This window comes from Plectropomus leopardus, chromosome 1 (assembly GCF_026936395.1).
Source record: "Plectropomus leopardus strain MGB_pleo_1.0 chromosome 1, ASM2693639v1, whole genome shotgun sequence".
Classification (NCBI taxonomy): Eukaryota; Metazoa; Chordata; class Actinopteri; order Perciformes; family Serranidae; genus Plectropomus; species Plectropomus leopardus.
In genome coordinates, this window is record NC_142176.1 from 33,984,207 (window position 1) to 34,005,653 (window position 21,447).

General features: G+C 41.7%; 1 protein-coding gene across 3 annotated transcripts in view; it reads left to right on the forward strand.

Moving 5' to 3' along the window:
- garre1 (granule associated Rac and RHOG effector 1) overlaps positions 1-21,447 on the forward strand; it is a 57,773-nt gene that overhangs the window by 24,279 nt on the left and 12,047 nt on the right. For all 3 annotated transcript variants that reach the window (XM_088080503.1, XM_042483221.2, XM_042483279.2), the window contains exons 2-7: positions 8,176-9,647; positions 17,226-17,438; positions 18,198-18,338; positions 18,585-18,680; positions 18,942-19,103; positions 19,340-19,498. In XM_088080503.1, coding sequence (XP_087936629.1) covers positions 9,144-9,647; positions 17,226-17,438; positions 18,198-18,338; positions 18,585-18,680; positions 18,942-19,103; positions 19,340-19,498 — 1,275 coding nt within the window. In that variant the 5' untranslated portion in view covers positions 8,176-9,143. The remainder of the gene's footprint in view (positions 1-8,175; positions 9,648-17,225; positions 17,439-18,197; positions 18,339-18,584; positions 18,681-18,941; positions 19,104-19,339; positions 19,499-21,447) is intronic.

Sequence of the window (21,447 nt, forward strand, 5' to 3'; positions counted from 1 at the left end):
AAGCTATTTTCTTGGCAGAATTGAAAAAGATGCCAGTCCTCATCCAGAGGGAAGCAGCTAGTGGCTTTACAGATAAGGGGACAGGGCGTGCAGCATGGGAAATATCACCCTCGTCTCCTGGGAAACCAGTTTAGACTTAGTTTGCGGTCAGCTATTTGCCCCTCATTCAAATGTTCCCAGTGAGATCCATGAATGCTCGTGCACTGGAGATGATCAAATAAAACACGAACCAAGGCTCCCGTGTAATGTGATATGTATCTTTATTAATCCCCGCAGGAAATATTTTGCCTGTGCTTTTCCACAAGGAGGTCGGAAGTCAGAGTCAGCTACCAAACAGTAAATAGTGGAGCTGATAGAGATTTGATATCTTGTTCAAAAGGGCTTCAGCAGTGGTTTGAAACAGGGTCCACTGTTTAAAAGTATGGTTCCTAACTTTACCACCCTACTACATCCTGTGGTTATCGTACCAACATATTCTACATAATCTGCGTAGTAAAGGAGACCTTTCTTTCTCCTCTGTGCAGATGTTTGTCTGTTTCTGTGACTTATAATTACTCGGAAGTTTTCATACTTTATTTGGTTTTTATTTTCTGGTATTGAAATGCAGAAATAGTTTTGCTGTAAAGTGACCAAGGCTGAATTTCTGACTTCTATGGCACCTCCATATCCTGTCTCATTGTGCTTAAAGTGGAAGAATAAATTCTTACCCTGGTCCTGGCTAAAAATACAGCACCCTGGTGGCTGGCATGCAGCACAACCTGTAACCTCAGTATGTAGCCTGCCCAATATAGGCTGAGGGAAGCATTTTCATCCCCGCAGGTTGCCACCAGCCTTTCATGAATGGAACTGACGTCAGAGCCTTTCATCACATCTCTCACTTGTTGAAACCCACCGTTTGGGCGCACTAAACACACTCTATAGTGCTATTCTGGAGATGATATCTTAGCGAATTCTTTATGCTATTAGTCAAATACTGAAAGGCATGCTTATTTTGTGCAGAGGCGATGATCATATCATATCAGATAGGACCTGTTTATTGGCTTTCATGTATCCATTTAGAAGTCCATTATTATCTTGATCCCCAGGTGAATCTTAAATTAATTAGTAAATGAATCATTTTTGTTTTTGTTGTTTTTCTTAGGATGTTGGAAAATATAATTATTTATTTAAGACAAAGGAAATTATTTAAATGTGTGTTTGCATATTTGACACAGACCTGTGGGGACCTCAAATAAGTCCTTTGTTAAACTGACAAGACTGCTATTTTTATTTGAGCCATAAGCTACTTACAATGCCTGTTATGACAGTACAGGTTAGTGTATTATTATCCAGCGTGTTCACCAACTGTATCAGCCTCATGACTGATCGGAATATTAGGTTTTGTCCTAACTTACTCAATAGTGGTTTATTTCCGGAACAGGAAAAGTTTCACTACTGCTTTAGAAACTGTAGAATCTGCCAAAAAATAATATAAATGACGATGATTTCACATAGAAAGTGTGAAAAGTTTATATTCACGTCTCTCTATGATAACTTAGTGTCAAAGTAGATGTATTTTTAGTTTCAAACCCTCCGAACAAAAACGGGACCAACACAGGATTAGTTGTGGGAACAAAACCAAACATTACCCTCAAACCACCAAAACCTGCAGCTGCCTACAAAATAATTCTAGGAGAAACACGATATTGATGACAGAAACTCTATTCCTGCAGTTAATATTAAATCAGAGCCAAGGCCTTTATTTTTTCTCTTCCTCTCACAAAGTCATGCAGCTGCATGTGCAAGAGTGTGCTTTTTTTCTGTGTGCTGGTATGAGGAGACCAGGGCCTGCCACAATACTCTCCTTGTGTTCTGTGGGCAAGAGGAGCCTGGCTCAGCTCCTGTCACACAGTTGCTCACGGCACTTGTCCTGTCATTTGGACTGACCTCCTCGACCTGTCTGCTGATTCTTAGACTTTACTGTGGCTTATCTGCTCTGTGGAATGTCTTCAGTGAAGCTCTGCTATCAAATCTTGCTTTCCAAAACTCATTTTAAAAAAAAGAATATTGTTACGCAGTGACATGATATTTTGAGGAGATGTTTTGCAGTGTATGTTCGGTTTTTCCTGACCTGCTTTTTTTGTGCTCGTTTGAACCCACAGTAAGAGGGTTCTGGGGAAATACATTCCTTTGCTTCATTGGCAACAGATGTAGGGGAGAACATTTTTTTTTCTTTGAGCTGAACCTTTTGGAGTGTCTAAAAACAGTGCGGTGTGGTCCGTAGGGCAGCTGTTTTGCCCATGGAGGCTGAAATAGACTTCATGAGAGAGCTAATGTCGGGCCTGTGGCTGGAGCGTCAGAGGGCCCTTGTTTGCTTCACAGTGGCAGATGGATAAGGAGCTGTCAGCATGGGTAACAGCTGCCCCATCCACTGCCATTAAACTACCTATCTGTGATGTGACAGTCACACAAATATGGCTGCAGATCTGAAAAGTAACTGGTTTTTGGTATAATGAGTAGCAGTATCCTGAATATTGCAGAAGTGGGCTTGTGACTAGAGGGTTTGTTTAGTCAGTTCTGTTGGGAAATCTGTGTTTGGGGGAAAAATGAAAGGCAAATGCTTCTGAACAACTGGTGTGAAGGTGCCTTTGAGTGCTGGCACTTGTATGCTCGAGTGGAGCTGCTCGGTGGCCAGTAGTAGATGGGTGCAGATGTACTGGACACCATCCCAGGCCTAAATGCGTGTCCCATAATGAAAGCAGGATGGGTTGTTGTGGAGAAGTTGTATGCAAGAATGAGCATTCGTTGTTGTTATTGGTTGATCATTAGATTTGCTTGAACAAAAGCATTTTGGAGGTTGTTGCTAGAATGCTGCCACTTCAAAAAAGCCCCCTAGTTGTTGATAGCTGCCGTTGTTTAGTCAGAGGTTTGCACAGACAGGTAGATCATACTCGTACTGTGATTTACTACATACTTGGTTTGACGTTTTTGTTACTGGCGACAGGGAGCTTGCTCCAGGAAACCTTAACCCCCTTCCTGTTGAAGCTGAGCAGCTGACACAAACGGTGAGTAGGGAAGTAGAGCTAACATTAGCCCCAAGCAGCCCCTGCTGGAGGAAGGACATTAGAGCGGGCTGGCACAACTCCAGTGCATCCGGAGGGACTCTCCTATCACATGTGTTTGTTTGGGTGCAACTCTGATACAGTGTGCCCTGCAACAGGAGGCTGGCAGCCAATGGAGCTACCCCGAGAATCCAGCAGGCCTCATTAATATTGATGCCATGTCTGCCCCTCTTGGGATAACCTCTGCTTATGAAGCTTTAGAGCCAGGAAGGAAATGTAGACCACTAACACTCTCTAATAACGTTACATAGAAATATTATATCCGCCTGGAACAAACATGTAACAAAGCAAATAGCTTTTCTCCAAAAAATCTGGCTTTATTGTTCAGGCTGAATGGACTATGAGTCACTGCACTTAATCAGTTCCTACTTTTGTTATTCACTCCGAGGAGAGTGGAGTCATAAAGAACATCAAACCAAGATGAGGTTTTCACTCTCAGAAAACTCTAAATCCACAGAACTAGTTAAAGCCACATGCTGTGTCTCAATATCACACCACAAACTGTATTTGCAAATGCTCCTAGTATAATGTTTAATATGATCTAGAAAGATGTAAATCAACAGATGTCAAACTGTGACTTCGAGATATTACTGCTAATTAAACCTAACAAAAAGCTAAAAGTTTTCTCAAAGATGAATTATTTAATATTTGGTCTTTCAAATCCATAAAGCTGTCTCACCCGCTGTCCACACAATTAGTTTCAATTATATCCAGCTGTGAGCAGGTCTTTCTGCATTGCGTGTGACAGCCATGATTTTAACGAAATCCTAAAATAGACAATTACACAATTACAGTGTTTCCCACAGAATTAGCTTTAAATACTGTTTTGTCGTGTGTGCGCCTTTTCACAATTTTGATTATTTTAGGGGTTGTGAATGCAGCACGGGCAGATCTCTTTGAGATCTTTTTTTCCCTCAGCAGCAGTTTGTAGAGTTTGAATCGTAGAGTGGGTAATTGATCGTTGATCCAATCAAAGCTTAGCACACCGATAGATGAGAGAAGCAGCTGCTGCAAACTTTTAGACACAGCTCAATCGACTGTTAAGTTTCACTTTCACTGCCTCTGCCGTTCTTCTGCTCCATCTGTGCCCAGATTACTCCCTGTGTTCCGAGTGTAATGCAATGAATAACCAAACAGTATATATATTCTAATAGTGGCTCTAGTGACAGTCCAGCTCCAAAAATAGAAAATCTATGCAGGGCAGCAGATGTTTTATTAGTGGCGGGCGGCCACAATAAATGAATTTGTGGGAGACCTCTGAGTAACCATATAAGCAAAGTACTAAGATTAGACTGAAAATAATTATCAATTCTATTTACAGGGCCAGCAGGAGAAATGAATTGATCATTATATGAAATGTATAAATTTAATGAAAGTTACCCAGTTTTGTTTACGTTTGTGGCCTCGCTGGCCTGTATAGTCTTCTTCCCAAACGCTTGATGCTCACACTCTATTCCTGTACTGTTATTGTTATTCAGCCCAACATTGTGAAATTGAGAGAACTAAAGTAGTAAGCTCTGGGCTAGCTAAGCTCAGGTTCCCTGTTTACCCGCAGAAGCTAATATCCTATTAACTGTGTCAACTAGCAGGCGTTGTGAGGCACCTGACAGGTTCTCACTGTGGCTATAATCCCCTGGGATTTAGAGGTCTGCACTGTTGCACTAGTTAGCTGCTCTCAAACTGTTACCGAGTAACAGGTAGACAGTTTGCTTGTCCTGTTTAACTGTCAATTGCGTCCTTATCCTTAAAAAGCAGGTAGTGTACTGGACATTTAACTTTTCTGCTCAGTTTTTTGGTTGATTGTGTATATCTGTGCAGAAAATCCTTTACTTTTCTGAATTCCCGATTGTAGCCAGAAGATGTGATATTCTGTGGCGAAATTTACAGTACAGCTATGAAGTCTGGTAGCAGATTAAGTTCATTGGTAATTGCTGTCATAGGAAAACACAAGGGGATAAATCAGAGCAGCCTGTTGTGACTGAATGAATGTAACTGATAATGGAAACACATAATTTTTATAACAAAATTGATTAAGAAACTATTGTATGTGGGCCTGTCGCATTATTGCTTATAACCAATCCATTTAATAAGGTCTGTATCCATGGTGATACTGATCCGGCATATTGGATCTCTTCATCTATTGTTCTGTATATATAAAGATCTTGGAAAAGTGTTTAACTCTGTTGCCAACAATCAGCTCAAATATTAACAGCTATCCTGTCATGTAAGGGTTAATAAATGGAAAGCACATCTCTGTTGTTCCTTCATGAGGAGGTCACTAGTTTCCCTTGGCTCTGTCTCTTCACTTTACGGCCAGGGACAGACGAGGGTGGGCTGGTTGTCGCTGGGCGTCCCCCTCTGTTTGTGAAAGGAAGTGAGGTTTGAAGGTCAGGAGAATGTTGGCGGGGACGCATAATGGAAGCATGTAAGGCCACTACGTAACTGCTCGACAGCAAACCAGATGGGGTTATCTAGTTGCTGTTTTTTTTTCCCACAAGTTGCTTTTCCGGACTCATCCCAAAACACAGCAGCGTTCAGCATGGTGCTACAAGATAACGGTCTGAATGTTCCACAGAATGATAGCAGTGCTGTGTAGGGAGCTGTGTATCAAACAGATTAGTCTGTCATGTTGATGTTTGGTGTCCCAATTTAATGTGATATTGTCAGGAGACTGTATCAACTTCAGCGTCATAAGGGCCCAACGAAACAATGGAACAGGTTTAGTGATGGACTGTTTTCTTTCAAAGCTACACCCACAAGCCTACAGTATAACACGGCAGACAGTGCACCAATCAGAAATTCCTCAGATAATATTTATTAGAGTTAGTGTAGATTTGTGTTTCACCATTTCTAATGTATGTTTCTCTTTTATGGAAGGAAATGGAAAGAAATAGGCCTGTAATCAATCATAAAAAAATTTGGACAACTGAAATTCTACTAATCCTTCAACTAATCGATTGGTTGATGGGAGGGGGGCTTCACATAATCTCTAGATGAAATCGACACAGTACACTGAGTGCACTATATGTGGTAGCGTTGTGTGTCCAACAAATTCCAACAAAATGTTTTTTCATGTTACAGAGCTCGACATCAAGACTTGAAAAGGGCAAATGAACTCTGTTTAGGCAAGTGTAATGCTAGGAGTGAAAAATAAATGTGATCTCTGATGTAATATTACCAGAAAATAAACTGCATGCTGTAACACATTCTGCGGTACTGATGGAAAACATCTGACGTACGAACACAACAGAGGTCAGATTTGGGGTTGATGATGTTACATGTAACGTAACATCACCAGTGTTAAACTAACATCATTAATGTCTCTGTAAAATTGCATGCAAAATAGAGACTTAGTATTTTCAGTCCAGAAGCTAACGTTAGCCATCCTGCTGCTCCAACAAGGGCTCAGCTATGACTGTATCTTTTTTCAGGAGCTTTGTAACCCAGCCTCTAACTGCAGTGTTGAGGCTTTTATTTTTGGGGCTTTTGCCTTTATTGGAGATAGAAAAGCTTAAGTGTGAAAGGGGGAGAGCGAGGGGAAGGCATGCAGCAAAGGGCCAAGGCTGGAATCAAATCCTTGGCCGTGGCAGCTAGGGCTTAGCCTCTGTACATGGGGCTCTTGCACTACCAACTGAGGTACTGGGTGCCCTGAGAGTTGAAAAATGTTGACCTTTGGGTAAAAGGCTTCTCTTGTCACTGTCACCAGTCATCCAATCACAGTAGAGAAAGGGGGGGACAAATACCACATAGACCAACAGTCACAGAGGAGAAATATGGGTACTAAACAGCAACAACTGTGGTTTTTCAGCTTTGAAAAGAAGACGCTACGGTGGACACGCAGCCATATTAAAACAACACCAGCAAATGTCCCACCAAAGAGAATTTCATAGAATAGAGCGTATCAACCAACCAATCCACCAGTTAACCAGAAGTTTACAGCCCCACAGCTCAGCCTTGCTGACATAGTTTTTTTATTTTTTAGAGTTTGCATGTTGTTTTAGATGATTATGGATTAGTAGTCGTCTTTTTTTCCTCATCAGAAATGTCCCTTGTTGTGTTGGGTCTTAAATAAGTCTTCCTGAAATCTATGGTCACCAGCTGACCTTTTTCTGTCTCTGAGTTACATTACTTAAAGTAAGAAATGTGAGGCCAAATTCCCCTTGATCTTGAAAATGTGAAATATTGTATTCATAATCAAGCAAAAAGGCCAAAGGGAGAAGATCAAGTCATATAATGCTTGGGTATTGAATGAGAGTATTGTGACTCCTACTATGCGTAGCTCAACAGACTCCGCAGTGTCTTCCAACAATGGCTTCTTGCAGGAATTTCTCTCTGCAGCTGTGTTCTGCTAAACCAGACACTGCCAGAGATTCTTTTCAGAGACACTCTCTGTGAGGTATGGTGTTAGTAATCGTCTAGAAATGTCCAACTTTAAACCACAGCACTTTACCAAATTGTAATAGAATATTACCACAGAGTTAAGAGAAATGTGGATAGATGTCATCCTCTTCCAATCAGAGCAGGGAAATAACTGTTTTTCACTGTCACTATGTGAGTTGATGATACATCCCAAAACATTGTGGATGTCATCATTTATAGTTGGCGTTTGACATTAACATTGTATTGATTAATCTAAAGCGGAAAAAAAGTTATTGTGTAGCTTGCACTTTCTGACCACAAAGTAGGTGTTAACGACTGCAAAATGATTACTGTGAACTTTCTCATTTCTGCTTTCTGTGTGATGAGCCAATGAGATTTTTGGAGCATGCATTATTGCTAGACCTACTATTTTCAAAGGCATACTTTTTGACAATTCATGTTTGTGTTCCAGTCAAACAGACATGTCATGAAAAAACAAAATACTTGCATACAGTTTTACTGTTTGCCAACAATTTTATGAAAATGCTACAAATCAAGTGAAGTAGCTGCGTATCTGTCGTTCATGTTTTGAGTTGTAAAGGGCAGTCCAGTTTATTTTGGGGTGTAGACGTAAAAAGGTTGAAACGAAGATCATCCTTCCTCTTTGACACCATGTTAACCCTCTCTTCTGTGTCTCTGCCCTTTCCTCCCTTAGGAAATGACCTAGAGGCCTTACAGATACATTTGTGCTTTTGTCGCTCTAATCTGCATCCGCGGAGAGCAGCGAGATCTGGAAGCACACTTGTTTCCGCGGTGAGTAATATCTACCTCAGCCAGCATACGGGGGAGAAACCAGGAAGCTGCTGGAGTCTTCAGACAGACAGACGGAGCTATCAGCTGGCCACTCGCTCACTGCCTGTAGAGTCCTGCTTCGTGAAGAGGATTTGAGACGGACTGGATCTGTCTGCCCTTCGCCTCCCACAGCTCCTCTACCAGCTAGTGTTCAAGAAACCACATCCTCTGATTCCAGCGCTTACTAATTGTTTCTTCTTTTTTTTTTTTATTTTAATTAATGTAATTTTTCCTTTGTGCTGTTGACCAGTGTCTAATTTTCTTTGGATTAACTTTTCATTTTTGCTCTCAGCTTTTAAAAGGATTTTCTACTTTTATTAGTACAGGCTGGTATAGGTCTATATATGTACATACATGTGTGTATATATTCTATATACTGTATGAAGAAGGACTTTTTCCCCATTCTGAAGGAACAGTTAATGCACTTTAAAACTCGGCTGTAGTATCACTTTAAGTTAATGAGGTGTTTTGACTTTTCCTCCCCTATTATGATAATTTTGTTTGAAGCTGGAAACAGAGAATCTGGAGGCGTGTCTGTGCTGTTTTTAAAGCTGGGCCTGACGTATCTGCAGCAGGGCTGCATGTAAGCATTTCACTCAGCCTGCCAGTCTTTTTTCATTGCCCTCCGACCTCACCCAATTCTGTGCTGCCTCTCTACAAATCACACTGAGATGAGCCTCTGGCAGGTGGAATCCTTGAGCTGTCTTTTTACGTAACTTGAAAAGTTTCAGGACTGTGGACTGGGTTTGGTGTTTTTGTAAAGAGGACAAGAGCACTTTGCGGGGGACAACAAAGTGAAAAACCGCAGCTTCCGGTGCTGTTGCACCACTTATGTATTGTTGTAGTGCGCAGGAAAGTAAAATGGACTACAAGCGTCGCTTTTTGCTCGGCGGGTCCAAGCAGAAAGTGCAACAGCACCAGCAGTACCAGATGCCTGAGCTGAGCCGGACCTTGAGCGCCTCCCTGGCCTCCTCTTGCTCGGCCTCTTCGCCCATGGGCACCGGGGTGGGCATGCCTGGCAGCTGCCACCCGCCTCCTTCAAGCGCCACCACCGCAGTCGCAGACATCCAACAAGGCATCTCCAAATATTTGGACGCCCTCAACGTGTTCTGCCGGGCCAGCGCCTTCCTCACAGACCTGTTCAGCAGTGTGTTCAGGAACTCTCACTATTCCAAAGCAGCTATGCAACTGAAGGACGTGCAGGAACACGTCATGGAGGCGGCCAGCAGGCTGACTGCAGCAATAAAGCCCGAGATCGCCAAGATGTTGATGGAGCTGAGCGCCGGGGCCGCCAACTTCAAAGACCAGAACGACTTCAGCCTGCAGGATGTTGAGGTAGGCGATCACACAGAAACTCATAACATCTTCACTTGATGAACTCATATTTACAGGAGTATGTCATATTGTGTTGACTTAGGTAAAATGACTATATCTCGTGTCTGCTAACTCAACAAAAAAATTGTTGACATTCAGGTCTGCTGTTTGCTCTCCTGGAATGAATTAGCTAAACTCACAACCTGAGGCGCTGTAGTTAAGCACCACATCCTTTATCATATTCATTTACTCATGACTCGTCTCCAAGCAGTCGTGCTAAGATGCTTAGCTGCACTCTGTCAGAGGGCTAGCTTCATGAATCAGTGTTTCCTGGCTCAAATAAGATTCTCACGCCCAGTGTTAAGCTGGTGTCAGGATCTGAGGGTGAGGTGTGAAAAACACTGAGGATGTGAGAAGGAAAGTCATCTTTTGTCACTGTGAATACCACACAATCTTTCCACGGCGCTGAATTTGCTGATGTGAAACATTGTAGCTGAGTTGTTTTTCATGGGAGGATTTGAAGACTGGTGCAGTGAATAACCAAAAGGCTCCGCTGTGATATGGGAGTCAGTTTCTCTCTCTGTGTCTCAAATTCCTTTTGTATGTCTCTCTCCTTTACACTCCTGTGTTTGTTCATTTGTCTTTCATCACACCTGATAAATCGAGAGAGTTTTAGCTTTCCCTAAAAGCCACAAAAGAAACAAGCGCACGCACGCACCTGCGTCCGAGTATTAATTCCAGACGTATGATCTGTGGTTGTCGTGGTTCACATAAGAACCAGGTCTTCATTTGCACTCTGGCACATCTTTTATTAGTAAGTTTTAAATATAAATATAAATAGTAGTTTAAATCCTATAGTAGTTAAAGAATCCCTGCTCACTGTTTTCTACTTAATCTAGTCTGTGTCAGACCCACTGTAATCCCAGGTCAGGAGGCCCTTGAGGCCTGGTTGGGTAATGCATGCAGACACTGTCTGATCTCAAACGCAGGTTCGCTTCAGGTTACAGCATCAGTCTGAGATGGGCACCTGCAGAAGATCTGGACACAGTTATTCAAAAATGAAAGAGACTTGCATTTAACTGTTGAAGTAATATTCATGAATTGATCATTATCATGGAAGGTCTAAATTACAGATTTTTTTTAAGATTATTTTTTGGGGGATTTTTCTCTTTATTGTAGAATGATGGGAAATGTGGGAGAGACAGGGGGAATGACACACATAGAAAAGGGCCACAGGCTGGAATCGAGCCTGGGCCGCTTCAAAGGCCTTGGCATATGGGGCGCACACTCTAGCAGGTGAGCTAGAGGCCGCCCTCCAATTACAGATTTTATCAGAGTAATTTCATTTGGTAGTTTGGCTGTAATTTTTTTAAGAGACAGTCTCCCATGTGGTTCCATTAGATTTGAGTAGCTATATTTTCAGCTGTACGCCACGCCAAGGCAGCCCCCAGCCTAAACCCCATCTTTCCTCATAATTACGACATCTGCTTATTTATCATCTGTTTAATATACAGTTGTGAGCCTGTGGAACTGTCTGTGTGGCTGACCACCCCTTGTCCCACAGATTAGGAGAAGACGTCCTTAACGGTTTTCTTGTGGCAGCATATTGAGACATACAATGAATGAGTATAGTTTTATTGTAACTTGAGTTCAGTAGTTTCTGGGATTTTAAAGGTATGCTATGCAGGAATTTTTTTCCGTTACTGTTTGTAAATACAACATTCAAACATGGCCCCTCCTCCCTACACTGTTTGTATGTAAACAACAAGCTACTATGTTACTGTTGGAACTTTACATTTGTTGTAAATGGGGCTGCGATTGGCTGTTATTTCCATTGTCAATAAATCAAATGAGTAACTGAGAAGTAATTTTGCCTATAAAATGCCATAAAATGGTTCAAAATGTTGATCAAAGCCTTGTAGGTCACCTTTAAATCTCTCGTTTTATGCACAACCCAAATATGTTCAGTTCACTGTCATAGAGGAGTAAAGAAACCAGAAAATATTCACATTTAAGAAGCTGTAATTAGAGAATTTTTGTCTTTGATTCTTGTCATAACACTAAAACTAAAATCTACTACTCAACTAAACAACTAAATCAACTAAATCAATGAATTCTCAAACAGTTGAAAACTAAACCATTAGCATAGTCTACCTTTAATTCAGGAATAACATAGAGAAAGAAGAAGAAATCCAAAAACCATATGACATTGATTTATATTATGCAAAATGTAAAGGCAACAAAACAAAAATATCCACCACAAAGTCAGCTGACAGCCCTCTTTTCATGGTTCGTATACAAAATACTCAGCGCACGATACAAACCACAAAGAAAACTGATAAAGATATTATTTACATGTAAACAGTGGCTGAACCAAGGCCACTTACACATTTTAACATTGGAAAGTGTCTTCTCCTCAGGCCTAAAATCTTAACCACCATCTCACCTCGAGCTTGCTTGCTTGCTTGCATTCAAACTCAGTTTTACTTATCTTGTTGAATCCCGATTTGCTACACACGTATTTCTTTATTTCACATATATATCTTCATAGTATTTCCTACGTACTGTAGAGCTTAAATATGAATGCACTGAAGAATGTAGTCTAAGAAAATCCCCCCATAATATCTGATTCTGTGGCAACAAATCTTTAGCAATGTGTCACAGGTTGCTCTGTATATGTGAAACACTATAATATAAAGCAAAAAACAATGGAGGTTATTGGTGTTTCCATAATCCTTTATCATGTAGCATGGAGTGGGTACACGGCTGTGGCCAAGACTCGGGAGGGGTTGTAGGACCTCAGTGGATGTGGCTGAGCCCAAAACAGGAAACACTTTTGCACCGCAGTCAGTAAATCTGACTCTCTGTGGTCTTGGGTATGCACAGATGAATATTAGAGGAAGCCGAAGTCTGTGAAAGTTTAGACCGCACTGCTTGGCACTCACACTTGCTGTCTGGCCCCGGGCATAAAGGGTACATTTGTTAAAGCAGAGAAGGAAATGTGTTAATACTTGACTTTACAATGGCCTTATGTGAATGTGTAAGTTGTGTTAACCTGCGAGAAAACACTGAAAATAATGTTGTGTCGGTGGAGTTAAGTGTTGCGTGCTACTTACATGTGAACAAAATCTTTGCAGTGAGTTATCTGTGGCCTAGGGTTGTGTTCACTCATGTAGAGCATTGCTTATGATTACACATCTGCAATTCTGTCTCCCATGTTTAAGTTTGGTTGAGGTTGCACGCACAGATTGAACGTGTTCAGACCTAGCTTGGAGTAATTGCTGCTAATTCATCCTGCTCTTTACGATGTGATGTATTTGTGACTGTAAAAGGGATTTTCCTTTGTCTGCGTGAGTTGAGGAATGCTGTTTGGCAGCTGGATGTATTATGAGGTCTTCAAAAAGAACCAAATGCATTTCTGAGTTCGGGGAGTTGTGGTATGTGAAGCTTTTCCCCCTGTGTTCCCGAACTCACGTCTCCCTCTCCTCTTTCTTTCTTTTGCCCCCCCCTTCTGTTTTTTTTTCACCAAGAGCCCCCAAAAGTTCAGGTCAGTGCAGTGTGCAAAACAAACCACTTTTTTCCATATCAGAGCCCGGCTCCCTGGCTGCTTGGAGTCACTCCACTGCCAAATATGCATGAAAATGTCACGGTTTGTTTAGAGGCCGTTTGCCGAGCTTGTAAGTTTAAACCACAGAGCAAAGACCAGAGGCAGACAGAGAGGTCCCCACAACCAGAGAGACCTTCATGGCTGCCCCAACTGCATACGCTCTCCCAGCCAATCCCAGTGCACACTGGAAAAACAACCCCTCAGACTTTAAAATTCAGTCGCTGGTTGCTTAACGAAACATAGCCAAATGAGGGCTTCATCTAATTACAGTGAAACATATTATGTATTTATTGTAGGAGTTATTTTTGTTGGCTGTTTGGATGTTTGTGTTGTGGAAAGAGAATATTAGAGAGGAGAAAACATGAAAAGTTGGATTTTTGGATTTCACTCAGGAGGTTTCTACCTGCCTGCTGACCAATGTCATGAGCATTTGCAAGGCAGCCAGGATGCAAAAATAAGCCCAAAAATGTCGGTTCTAAAAGTAACACATAATATTAGTATGAGAAAGGATAAACAAAAGTGTGGTTCAGAATGAAATATAGAGTAACCTGCTGCTCACATGTTGAAGTAACATCATCTCTGGGTGTGCTCCTGTTTTCAGTTCAGACCAAAACAGGTTTGAAAATACCCCCTGGAGTTTTTGCCATCTAGACGTGTTAGTGGAGCAACGTGATACACATTCATGCCAACTTTTGACAAGAAAATATGTTTAATACGTTAATCATATATAGGGGATAAACATAATGTGTATGGTTGAAAAGCAATAAATATAAACATGTTTGTTTTCAAACAAAGAAAAACCCCACAGGGCAGCTTTAAGATATTTGTTTCAGCTCAATCATTATGTCTTTTAAATTTTACATTTGTGCATAAAGCAGATAACATTATTATCTAGAATGGCTTTAGAGTGCTAAAGTAAAATCAGTTTCAGTTTGCAAAGTACCATCACACACCTACGACATTCAGAGGTGAAGACAGTTGTCACCTTCCTGTTTCCCAAGAGTGATTGTGTAAAAGGACAGACTCAGAAAAAGATAAAAGGTTTACCACTGACATTAACCGAAGTAGGTAGGCTCCTTGTTTTGTTATTCACAGATCAGGCGACGTAATAGCATGGACATCTGGTTAATATAACAGCCTCACACTCCCTCTCCCAAGAAGAGATCTAGATCTCAGGAACACCGCTCTCCTAGATTCGGTGCACATATAGTGAAGGTGATTTCAGAGCATAGAAGTCTAAATGTTGATTGATTCGTGATTCGCCTTGTTTGGGCCTAAAAGGGGCCCAATGTCGGCTTGGCTCTGCTGCACTCTTATTTCTCATATTTTCCATGACTGTGTGGGATACTGCACAGCCAATCACATGTGTTATCCATTATCTCGTGCTGTAGCCATGGCCTCATCCCCCCCCTTGCATGGTGATTGTAGATGTCTTTGTAACACTTTCAGTTGCACTTGATCTCATTGTCAGTTTGTATTCATGCAATTTTTTTCTTCTGTAGGATACACTTCAGGTGAAATGAGTGTGCATTATTTGGCAGTATTTATTGCAATCAAGCTTCATAATCAGGCTATATGTGTCTCCTGTTATCTATTATTTGTCGACTTTGCATACACACTAAATCCCTGTTGACTGATTGAGTTGCTTAACATCAACAGCAGGAGCAGGAATTTCCCATCTTGTGCACACTGGACCTGGGCCTGTGTTTATTAAGCCTCCCAGAGTGAGCTCGGAGTAGGTGGAGGGATAGGCAGTGTATCATCTATTTTATACATGGTACGATGGGTCTGAGTTTAAGGACACAGACTCATATTTTACAGCTCTTGTTTTCATTGGCCATGCTAGCAGCACAGCTCTAGTGATGGCAGTGTTGCTCGGTTGGCCTGTTTGTCAGTTGGTCAGTCGGTCGGTCAGTCCACAACTTTGTTCCAGATTTAAATATCTCAGCAACTGTTGATTTCTAATACGTTTTGAACAGATGTTCATGGTCTCCCGAGGACTGATTTTAGTGTCTTTTAGTGTCTAGTGTGTTTTAGTGTTTTTTTAATCAGTTTATATCAGTCAGCAGTAGAACAGTGACAGGAAATAATGGGAGAGAGAGGGAGAATGACATGCAACCGAGGTCCCTGGCCAAATCCAATTTGGCATGTTACTATAACAGTATATGGTGTAACCTCTTACAGTAGGTCCACTGCATGAAACAACAAAAGCAGCTATCGAAGCTCCAAACTCCAAATATTTCAAAGTCCAATGAATTCATCATTTTACTCTTTTTCTAGTTGTTTTGAAAAAAAAAGTATGTAGTTGTGTCCTGTTGTTCCTGTCTTTCATCAGAAACAACCAGCATATTTCTGTCTTTACAACTCGGCCTCCCCCTTGAGATATTTTCAGCAGGTACCTGAAAAAGAAAACCCTGTGACCATGATGAACCCTGTGGTGTCCTGTTTCTCTTATTTTGCTAACTATACAACAAACGGCCTCTAAGGCCGCACTTTTCCCTCACCAAACACGCACACAAACTTCAGTACTCAACCCAGTAGTTGTGGAGCGATGTATGTCGCTTTGAAATGTTTATGTTGTGTAAATATTTCAGCAGGGTTGTAATGATATTTATGAAATATAGTCGTGATTTCCACTCATTTTCCTTGATTAGATTAGCAAATAATCACTCAATCCAAAGAGGCTTAAGAAACAACAAAGGCACTGTGATATGGGAGATGAATATATATATAGCTACAAATGTTGTATACAGAGAAACTGCGTTTCAACTACATAAACAGTAAATAGAAAAGGAATGATTTCTAATCTTTAAGTACAGACAAACCTTCCCTCTCACATACACAAACACACTGCCATATCCAATATGTTCTCCGTCTGTCTTTTGTTTGCAAATACAAATACATATTGTAGTCATTCTTACATGTTTACAGCACATGATTTACCACAAATGCAAACACATGTGCACGTTAAGTGAGCTGAAATCTACTCTGTGAAGATGGTTTGTTTTGAAAGATGTGATATTTTCTGGATTTGCGCTTCATGACATGGCATGGACTTTACTATTAATGTTTTTTGCTTTGGGGAAAAAAAAACTGTGGACAATAAATAAACCAGACTGTGTAAGTTAAATTCTTGTTTGAGCATGACACTCTTCCAGGACACTCTTCTTCTTAAATTTCTTTTTAATGATTCATGTTATTATCATTAAAAGGGAGTAGCTGAAGAAAATCAGCTGAGATAGTTTGTTATCTGATGACAAAAACAAATGTGATGAATGAGCCTTAAAATAAACGAGTCACTCTTTAAACTATTGAAATTATTCAACGTCAATACACTATTATATATATATATATTTATATATATATATATATATATATATATATATATATATATATATATATATATATATATATATATATATATATATATATAAAACGCTATTAATAAAGTGCACCTCATTCCAAGGAAAACATGCTTAAAACACATAGTGTACCTTGCAATAAAGCATTTTAATGTGAATAAAAACTACATAATGTTTCTTAAAAAAAGAACAACTAGGCATATGCCACAACAGCTGCACTTTTCTGTTGAGTCAGTGTTCTCTGTTTCAGTGGTGTGAAAAGGAAACAATAATAGGCTCAAGGTATTCTTGGAGATACTAAGTTTAGTTTTTGGTTCCTTAATAGCTTGATTTTTTTTGGTGAAACAGGCCTGAAAAAGTGCAAAATATTAGAGCCAGTGAGATCTTATTGGTGAGGCAATCAGTGTTTGAATAACCCCCCTTCTTGTGCTACTTTACCAACAAAATATTGTTTTCTGAGTGATAACTAACCACTGAGGTATGTGGACATACATGTTGGTTTCCTAGCCTGCAGGCATTCATAATGTTTGGTGTCTCAAACATCCTGACGTAAGTACTCCAGCATGTCTGTGATGGATGTTCTTCAGAATGACGGATGTTGTTACAGTAATCTCTGTCGTCTGTTTCCAGGTGCTGGGTCGGTGCTTCCTCACGGTGATGCAGGTCCATTTCCAGTTTCTATCACAGGCTTTGCAGAAGGTGCAGCCCGTGGCTCAGTCCTGCCTAGCAGAGGCTCTTGCCCAGGCGCAGGAGCGCTGCGCCAACGCCCGCTCCCAAAGCTCCGACCTCGGGCCCCTCACAGAGCTGGAGGAAGCCTCCCGCTCATGGAAAGGTGCAGCTCAGGTATGTGGCCACGGGGCGCACCAGGACTCTTCCGGGTCTGGGCCTTGGATATATGGGGCTTGTCTGTGTGAGGTGAAAAGCTGACTTGTTAAACATTCCTGTGAGATGCCAGCCGTTTATGATTTCCAACCTCAATTTCCTATTTCCTCTTTTTTGGCCTGCAGTCCGACTGTGAACCTGCAGTGTTATGTTCTGTACCCCTGTACACTCCAGCCCATGTAAGGGGGGCAGTTTTGTAAGAGGACCTAACTAATCCCCAGGCTAATCAGTCCCTCTGGCCCATTTTGAGCTTTGTTGTATAAAGTGAGGCAGAGGGGAGAATAGTGGGTTGATTGATCTGTTAAGCCCTGGCATGTAGAGTGTAAGCCCTGGAGGGGACTAGGCCTGGATAGACCCTGGTAGAATGTGCTGGGCGGGCATTTAGTCAGAGGGAGGCGGCCAGGACTCTTTTTCGGAAGCTGCACACATGCTTTTTATCATCAAAAAAATTGTACTTCTGAGAGCTTGACATCTATTTTGGAAAAAATGTTGTATTTTGCACAGTTTTGCAATATCCAAAGAGAATTATCACCATCCTATTTAGAAACAACCTTTATTTAAATTTGTTTCTGTACTTCCATATAGACAATTACTATAAAAAATGCTGTTATGTGATTTTGAACTCAGTCTCTCATGTATTTCTTGCATTTCTCTGTGAGACTGTTAGTAGTGTAGATATTCCTGCTGTCACTCTGACCCAGTACTCTGCTGTGCCCTCAGGCCATGGCGAGGCTGAGAGAGAGGGGCCGGGACGGCTGCCTGGCAGGCATCCAGGTTCAGCAGCTCTTCTGCTCCAACAACACCACCATCCCTGAGCACCAGCTGAAGGAGCTCAACATGAAGATTGACAATGCTTTACAGGTGCAGTGCCACCCTGAAGACCGGAGCACGGAACTACAGTTATTGTTATTTTGTAGATTTAGAAAAATCTGGAGAAATGTTTGAAGAATGAAATGGACATCCACGTATGAATGCTTACAAAACTTTTTTTTCATTAGTATCTGCTTCTGGCAGAGTATGGTCATTTTGATATATAACAAACAGGGCAGAGCTGGATGGTGTCATCAATGAAATTAACAGCTGCTCATGTTTTCTGTCCATTTCCAGGCCTACAAAGCAGCACTAGAAAGCCTGGGTCATAGTGAGTACGCACTGAAGGCTGGCTTTCATCTTAACCCCAAAGCTGTGGAGGCAGCCTTACAGGTGGGTTTACTCTCTGTAAAAATCTTCAACTTTTGATAGAACGATACGTGAGGAGGAATAATCTACAATTATGCAATTTGATTATTTCAATACAATATATTCTCCATGTAGAAAATGTTGTTTTTTGTTTGCTAATGTTAGCTCAAATGATGTTAAAAGAGAAGAATGATTGTTTCATTTCTGTGTTTCCATCATGTGTATGTTTTTTCTGTGTTTCACACTGTTGTGTGTATGTTTACATGCTGGTGTGTGTTTGTGCAGAGCTGCTGCAGTGAGGCGGAGGCCCAACAGGCAGGCAGAATGCAGACCACCTCCCAGCCCATCCAGTGCGAGCTCCCCACCATCCCTGTACAGATCGGCTCACATTTCCTCAAAGGAGTGTCTTTTAACGAGTCAGCGGCGGAAAACCTCAAACTGAAAACGGTATGGTCCTGTACTCAGCTGGCCAGCTTCATACTACTAGTTCTCCCAAAAATCACCAACTTCTTCTTGGTCATTAGTATAAATAAATTATCACTATGTTTCGCATGACAGACTCAGCAAATATGTAGACTAGAGAAAGCTGTAGATGTTCTTTTAAGTGACATCTGTAGTGTAACATCAGCAGACAGTGATGGCAGACTTCTTTGTTGATGGCCCATTGTGTTTCGTCTCCTCAGCACACGATGCTGCAGCTCATTAAGGAGGCGCTGGGCCAGAACGGAGTGACCCCCAGGGACGACTCTCCCGTCACTGAGGTCCTCAACCAAGTCTGCCCATCCAGTTGGAGAGGAGCCTGCAAGACAGCTGTCCAGCTGCTGTTTGCTCAGGCTGGTCTGGTGAGTAGAGACGCTATGACCTTAGGTTGCTACAGTAAAGCTTTATTTCATGATTATTCACGATCATTTGTCTGAGATGGGCATACTGGTCATTAAACCTGTAATCTTGTGATAATGGGGATTCTTCAATTTTTGGAGACCTGTTCTTAGTTTCAGGTGATTACAGACTAATGGAAACACGATTATGAATATTATATTCCATTTCTGCCCATAGATCCCCCTAAATCCTACGTACTCGACTGGACCTTATACTAGCTGTATATATAAATGGATGTTTACATTCTTGAATTACAGTTTACATTTTGGGTATTTATTTAATGCTCTTAACCAGAACTTCAATTGAGCATAACAGTGACATGAGCCACAAACACAAGTGAAATCTAGTTTTCCTCTGTCCTTTTAACAGCCTTTCATAAGAGAGTAGTTTTGTGTTTTGGGAAAGTATACCAAGCTAAACAGTTGAGTGGAAATGTCTTTGTTAGCTCCTCATTCAGTGTTTTGCTTTTGTTAACATCCATCACCACAGTTTAGTTGATACTACAGAGCAGTGGAGAGGAGGTGTCGTGCTGACGTGAACAGGCCTGTTGTTCTTCACTGACACTTCTGCTTGAGTTTCTGAATCTTCTCCTTTTGTGCGTCTGCGGGTTTGGCAACTTGCATCCCATTGTTTGTCAGATTTGTAATGGAGATGAGGAGATCTGTCTGCGTGCTTTGAGGCAGCCGAGAGGTGTAAACAAACACCAGAGAGACACAAAAGGGAAGAAACATTCCTGCAGCATCTGGGTGAAGGATGGGCTCGCCTGGGCGGGTTTGCAAACAGAACCCCCACCCCCCCACCCCCCTCTCTCTCCTGTTGAAAGGGTAGTCATGGAGAGGGAGGGTCAGCGGCAGGACTCGCTACAGAGAAACACCGGTGTGTTTATGCTCCGGTGTTTATTTCCTCTGTGTGGTCTGCTCTGTTTTGTGTGTCAAGCTGAGGGAGTGTTCTCATCCACCTCTGCCAGTCCTGTGCGGACTGTAAAACAATCCCTGAATGATGGATGAGCGCTTTGCATTAGCTCCTTATCTGATCCTATAGCCCCTCAACCCAGAATAGATCACACACTCTGTCACACACTGTCATCCCCACGTGCTTTAAAACACTTGTACAGAGATACACTCACTGTCATGTACTATTCATACCTCCACATACAGTCTTTCTCTTCCCTATCGTCTTTCTTTTACACTCACACAACACTTACAGTAAGAATCACCATATCTGTTTCTGCTGTCATTACTGGCCACATTCTTCATCAGCGACTCCCTTTTTACCTTCTGGTCATGGGATTCAGAGTCCAGCGAAGAAGTTGACCTCGTCTGTTTTGCTGCATTTCCTCCTCTTTCCTGCCCTCAATGACCTTGTCATATGTGTTTCACCACCGCTGACAGACTGTTTTCGTGTATGCATGGCTCTCACTTGGGCAGTCCAGCGTTTCCGAGGATACACCTGCTCTTTTAATAACAATAGCGCAACTTCCTGCAGTGCAGGAAATAGACTCCTCCCACCTTCCCTCCCTCTTTGTGACCCAGCTGAGTTGGTCTCAAGGAGGCAAGGCCACTTTCAAAGAACTTTCAAATAAATTTGGCTAGCAGCAGGCAGGAAGGATGGCCTGTTTGTTGTCACTGGCTGACTGAATGCATTGAGTTTCCTCACGCGCTTGGTGCCAGACATAAATGAAAAGCCTTTGACCTCTAGCTATGTTTTTCCATGTTACCATGGCTGGTAAAACTGCTAAGTCTGACTGGTTTACATACCGCAGAGGGTAATAACAGTCTGTTTTGTTTCAAACTGTCAGTTTTGGTAGGTTGTATTACACTGGTAGAAACTGACTCCCCCCAGTTGGTTTAGTTGCTGCATGTGTAATTAGTCAACAGACAGTATGCTATGAACATTTGTAGATTTCTGGCAC